This window comes from Arachis duranensis, chromosome 4 (assembly GCF_000817695.3).
Source record: "Arachis duranensis cultivar V14167 chromosome 4, aradu.V14167.gnm2.J7QH, whole genome shotgun sequence".
Lineage (NCBI taxonomy): Eukaryota > Viridiplantae > Streptophyta > Magnoliopsida > Fabales > Fabaceae > Arachis > Arachis duranensis.
In genome coordinates, this window is record NC_029775.3 from 8,983,141 (window position 1) to 8,989,159 (window position 6,019).

General features: G+C 53.0%; 1 protein-coding gene across 1 annotated transcript; it reads left to right on the forward strand.

The window, feature by feature from the left end:
• The first annotated feature begins 343 nt into the window (after window positions 1-343).
• LOC107483159 (uncharacterized) lies at window positions 344-5,632 on the forward strand. The gene has a single exon (XM_016103780.1). It carries the CDS (start codon window positions 344-346, stop codon window positions 5,630-5,632), a length of 5,289 nt encoding a protein of 1,762 aa, XP_015959266.1.
• Window positions 5,633-6,019: the final 387 nt, after the last annotated feature.

Consider the following 6,019-nt stretch of genomic DNA (forward strand, 5'->3'; position numbering starts at 1 on the left):
GACCCACGCGCGGCTGCAGGACAGCGTCCTTGAGAATATGGGCCTGTCCTCATGAGGGGCCCACTACTGACATGTATATAAAGGGAAGATTGGCTCTTCCCCCGAGGTACGTCACCTTTCCATATCATTTTTCCCCGCCTGCGCACTGGCTGACTTGAGCGTCGGAGTGTCTTTGCAGGTGGCACCCCTCCATCCCTTCTCCAGGACAAGTGCTCGTCTACTCGGCAAACCCGCAACCAGCGCGACCAAAGCTAAGGCGTTCTCACTCCTTCACCCGTACACCCGATCTGTCCGAAACCCGACAACCGAACATTGGCGCCGTCTGTGGGAACTCCCTGCCTAAATGGAAGTCGTGCTGGGTCCCGGCGACCAAGCTCGAGCAGCCGGAGCGGAGGGGACAGCCTCCGTCGCCTCGCTAAGGGGGCGGCGGAGGTCCCCCCAACGACACACGAGAACACGACCATTCGGAGGAACGGGCGGCGATAGCGCCATAATAATGCAGGAGCTACGCCACAGAGTCCAGAACCTAGAACGCCAGCTGGCCGACCGGGAGCGGGATGGACGGTCTACCGATCCTAGCTATACCCCATCTCCCGGGAGCGAGGAGGACGACTCTCACCGAAGCCGCCCGCGGCGTACATCCGCATCCCGGACGGAAGCGGAGAGCACGCGGGAGGAGTCACCCATAATGAGAAGACGAAATGACACGATCATCTACTCCCGCGGCGGACCAACCCGCCGAGCGGCAAGATGTCGCGAAGACGGGGAAGGGAGATCCGAGAGAACACGACAACCCGTGATAATGGGCGTCACCCCGTTCCACCGATCTATCCTCGAGGTCCGGTTGCCGAAACACTTCGACAAACCAACGGACATGAGGTACGACGGAACTCAAGACCCTCTAGAACACCTCACGGCCTTTGAGGCCAGGATGAATCTGGAGGGAGTTGGGGACGAAGTAAGATGCCGCGCCTTCCCAGTAACCCTAGCAGGGCCAGCGATCAGATGGTTTAACGGCCTCCCACAAGGTTCCATATACAGTTTCTCAGACATCAGCCGTGCATTCCTGGCCCAATTTACAACGCGGATCGCGAAGGCCAAGCACCCTATCAACCTTCTAGGGGTAACCCAGAGACAAGGAGAACCGACGAGGAGGTACTTAGATCGGTTCAACGACGAATGCTTGGAAATCGACGGCTTAACCGACTCGGTGGCCAGTCTTTGCCTAACAAACGGCCTCCTCAACGAGAACTTCCGAAAACACCTTACCACGAAACCAGTTTGGACGATGCATGAGATCCAGACGGTAGCCAAGGAGTATATAAACGACGAGGAAGTCAGCCGAGTCGTGGCTGCCAATAAGCGGCAGTCTGGTTACAGCCAAGCTCGGCAACCAGGTGACGGAGAGAGAGCAAAAGAAAAAGCCAGGGAGGAGGCATCAAACAAGGCACCTAGACCGTTCCCTCGGGCCGGGAAATTTACTAACTACACTCCACTCACTCTCCCCATCATGGAAGTCTATCAGCAAATAGCTGAGAAGGGAATCCTACCGAAACCCCGGCCACTTAAGGACCGTACGGGAGGAAATAAGAACCTCTATTGTGATTATCATAAGGGTTATGGCCATCAAACACAGGACTGTTTTGACCTGAAGGATGCACTAGAACAAGCGATAAGGGAAGGAAAGCTAGCCGCGTTCTCCCACCTCATCAGGGAGCCGAGAAGACGTTATCGCGAACAAGACGAAGAAGGCAAAACCCGTTCGGCCAAACGGCGACAAGAACCCGAAGACAGAGACCACGGCCTCACTGTGATAAACGTGGTAACAGCCAAAAACGCCACGCCAAAATCCCGGTCGGCACACAGGAAAGACGCTAAGGTTTTGACGGTCTCATCCCCGCCGGTGCAAAACTCTAAGAAGCCTCCCTCCATCTCTTTCGGCCCGGAAGACCAATGGTTCAACGACGCTCCGGAAAACCCCCCCATGGTCATTACGGCCTGGGTGGGAACCGGCCTCGTCAAACGGATCCTTGTCGACACAGGAGCTGATTCAAATATCATGTTCCGCAACGTGTTCGACGCACTAGGGCTAAAGGATGCCGACCTGACGACTCACCAGCACGGGGTTATCGGGTTGGGCGACCACTTCATCAAACCGGACGGAGTAATATCCCTACCAATCTCGGTGGGGCAAGCCCAAGGCCGAAGATCGGCGATGGCCGAGTTCGTAATCCTCCGAGATTCCACTGCCTACAACATCATCTTGGGAAGAAAAACAATCAACGATTTCGAGGCCATAATCAACACAAAGCTGTTAGTCATGAAGTTCGTTACCGATGACGGATCCATAGGGACCGTAAGGGGAGACCTCGAGACGGCGGTCGCTTGTGACAACGCCAGCCTCTCCCTTAGAAAGAAATCCAAGGAAGCATCCGGTGTGTTCCTAGCCGATCTTGATGCCAGAGTGGACGACAAGCCGAGGCCAGAACTAGAAGGGGATCTGGAGAAGTTTAGAATCAGTGACGACGTGGGAAAGTTCACATTCGTTAACAAGAACCTCCCACATGAATTGAAGGAGCCTTTGATCGAAATGATAAGAGCCAACAAAGACTTGTTCGCCTGGACTCCAGCCGACATGCCGGGCATAGACCCAAAAATCATCTCACATCATCTAGCCGTTAAGGCGGAAGCACGCCCAGTGGCCCAACGGAGGAGAAAGATGTCGGCGAAAAGAGCAGAGGAGGTGGCCAGGCAGACGGCCAGCCTCCTAGAAGCAGGCTTCATACGGAAAGTGGACTACTCGACATGGCTCTCGAATGTGGTATTGGTGAGAAAACACAACGGCAAGTGGAGAATGTGCGTGGACTATTCTGACCTTAACAAAGCATGCCCCAAAGATTGCTTCCCCCTTCCTAACATAGACGCACTCGTCGACGCCGTGGCGGGATATCGGTATCTAAGTTTCATGGACGCCTACTCCGGTTACAATCAGATACCGATGCACCATCCTGACGAAGACAAGACGGCGTTCATAACGCCAGGTGGAACTTTCTGCTACAAGGTAATGCCATTCGGCTTGAAAAATGCGGGGGCAACATATCAAAGGCTGATGAACAGGATATTCCACGACCTCATAGGGAAAACAGTTGAAGTCTACGTGGACGACATCCTGGCAAAAACAACACGACCTGACGACCTCTTGAGCGACCTGGCGAATGTATTCGCGTCCCTCCGTCAACACGGTATGAGGCTGAATCCCCTCAAGTGCGCCTTCGCCATGGAAGCCGGCAAGTTCCTGGGATTTATGATAACTCAGAGAGGGGTAGAAGCTAACCCAGAGAAATGCCAGGCAATACTCCAGATGAAGAGCCCGGGTTGCATCAAGGACGTCCAGAGGTTGGCAGGGCGGCTGACCTCATTATCCCGATTTCTCGGAGCTTCGGCAACAAAGGCCCTGCCATTCTTTAACCTCATGAAGAAAGGGATGGCGTTTGAGTGGACACCCGCATGTGAAGAGGCCTTTCGGCACTTCAAGGAAATCCTGGCGGCACCACCCGTCCTCGGGAAGCCAAAGGACGGGGAACCACTATACCTATACCTCGCCATAACGAGTGAAGCCCTGGCCGCAGTTTTGGTACGGGAGGACGGAAAAGCTCAACAGCCAGTCTATTTCATAAGCAGGGCCTTGCAATGGGCAGAATTAAGGTATAGCAAGTTGGAAAAGCTAGCCTTAGCACTTCTAACTTCCTCACGAAGGTTAAAGCAGTACTTCCAGAGTCACCAAGTTGTCGTCAGAACGGACCAAGGGATCCGGCAAGTGCTCCAAAAACCCGATCTGGCGGGAAGAATGATGACTTGGTCCATCGAACTCTCCCAGTATGACATACGATACGAACCCCGGCAAGCCATCAAGGCGCAGGCGATGGCGGATTTTCTAGTAGAAGTAACGGGAGACCCAAGCGAAGAAGTGAGTACACGGTGGAAGCTCCATGTGGACGGAGCCTCCAACCAGACCTTCGGAGGCGCCGGGATCATCCTGGAAAGCCCGATTGGGGTTGTATACGAACAGTCAGTCAGATTCGAGTTTCCCGTCTCGAACAACCAGGCAGAATATGAAGCCCTTATAGGAGGCTTAACCCTAGCAGAAGAAGTCGGCGCAAGAAGACTAGAAATATGCAGCGATTCCCAAGTCGTCACCTCCCAAGTAAACGGTAGCTACCAAGCCAAAGACCCTTTGCTACAGAAGTACTTGGAAAAGGTTAAAAGCTTGAGCCAAAAGTTTGAAGAGGTCACGATCCACCACGTACCTAGAGAAAGGAACACACGGGCAGACCTCCTATCAAAGTTAGCCAGCACAAAGCCAGGAGAAGGGAACCGGTCTCTCATCCAAGGCATGACCAGAGAACCAGCAATCACACTGCACATGACAAGCCTAGGTTCTTCATGGCTAGACCCCATCACCGACTTCCTAGAACACGGCAAACTCCCTAGTGATGAAAAGGACGCGGCGAAATTGAGAAGGGAAGCGGCCAAATACGCCGTCATCCAAGGACAGCTGTTCAGGAAAGGGCTCAACCAACCCCTACTGAAGTGCCTACACCCCGACCAGACAAACTACGTCCTCAGGGAAGTCCACGAGGGCTGCTGTGGGCACCACATCGGAGGCAAGGCCCTAGCGAGGAAACTAATCCGGGCCGGATACTATTGGCCGTCGATGATGGCGGACTCCAAAGAGTTTGTCAAAAAATGCGTGAAGTGCCAACAGAACGCCAACTTTGCCAGGGCGCCGGCCTCCGAGTTAAGCTTGCTAACGACCTCCCGGCCATTCTCTCAATGGGGAGTCGACCTCTTAGGGCCCTTCCCAGTCGGCCCGGGGCAAGTCAAATACCTCGTAGTCGCAATTGACTACTACACCAAATGGATAGAAGCCGAACCGCTAGCTAGCATATCCTCATCCAATTGCAGGAAATTCATGTGGAGGCAGGTGATAACGCGATTCGGGATACCAGAAGTCGTCATCTCGGACAACGGCACGCAATTTACTGACAAAAAGTTCACGGAATTTCTCAACGGCCTGGGCATAAGGCAAAGGTTCTCTTCGGTAGAACACCCTCAGACGAACGGACAAGTGGAGTCCGCCAACAAGATTATTCTTTCAGGGCTAAAAAAGAGGTTGGACAGTAAAAAGGGTGCTTGGGCCGACGAACTAGCATCGGTTCTCTGGTCCTACCGAACAACGGAACAATCCTCCACTAAGGAAACTCCTTTCCGACTAACGTACGGGGTGGACGCAGTAATACCCGTAGAGATCGGTGAACCGAGCCCACGGTTACTTTTGAAAGGAGTGGAAGAAACCGTGGAAAAAGACCTGATAGATGAAGCCAGGGAAATGGCCCATTTGACAGAAACAACACTAAAACAAAGAATGGCTCTGCGCTACAACACCAAAGTGCTCAAGAGGGAATTCGAGCCGAACGACCTCGTCCTGAGGCGAAACGATATCGGCTTACCGACCCCCGGAGAAGGCAAGCTAGCGGCGAACTGGGAAGGCCCCTACAGAGTCAAAAAAGTGATGGGAAAAGGAGCCTTCAAGTTAGAAAGGCTTGACGGCAAAGAAGTCCCGAGAACATGAAACGCGGACAACCTAAGAAGATTCTACTCCTAGAGGATGGCCCGACAAACCGACCAATCTAGCTAAGTAGTTAATTTGCAAATTTAAATTTTGAACTTCTCATAGCGGCTTACGAGCCCCTTATACGATTACCGAATAAGATATACTTGTGCAAATTTTCTCTTCTGTTTTGTCACCCAATTCTCCAGATAAACCATCCCATCACGACCAATGACGACGCGCGACCCCGGGACTGATCACCCCGGGAACCCGTCAACCACCGTTGTAACATGACTACGCGAAAGGCCATGGGCCGTTGATATAAATGACGACAATAAACCAAAAACGGTTAATATAAATGATACCACGACCAGACGAATAAGAAAAACTTTATCACGACAACACGAG

Coding starts and splice junctions, on each gene's coding strand:
- LOC107483159 (XM_016103780.1), top strand. CDS start 344: ATGGAAGTCGTGCTGGGTCCCGGCGACCAAGCTCGAGCAGCCGGAGCG.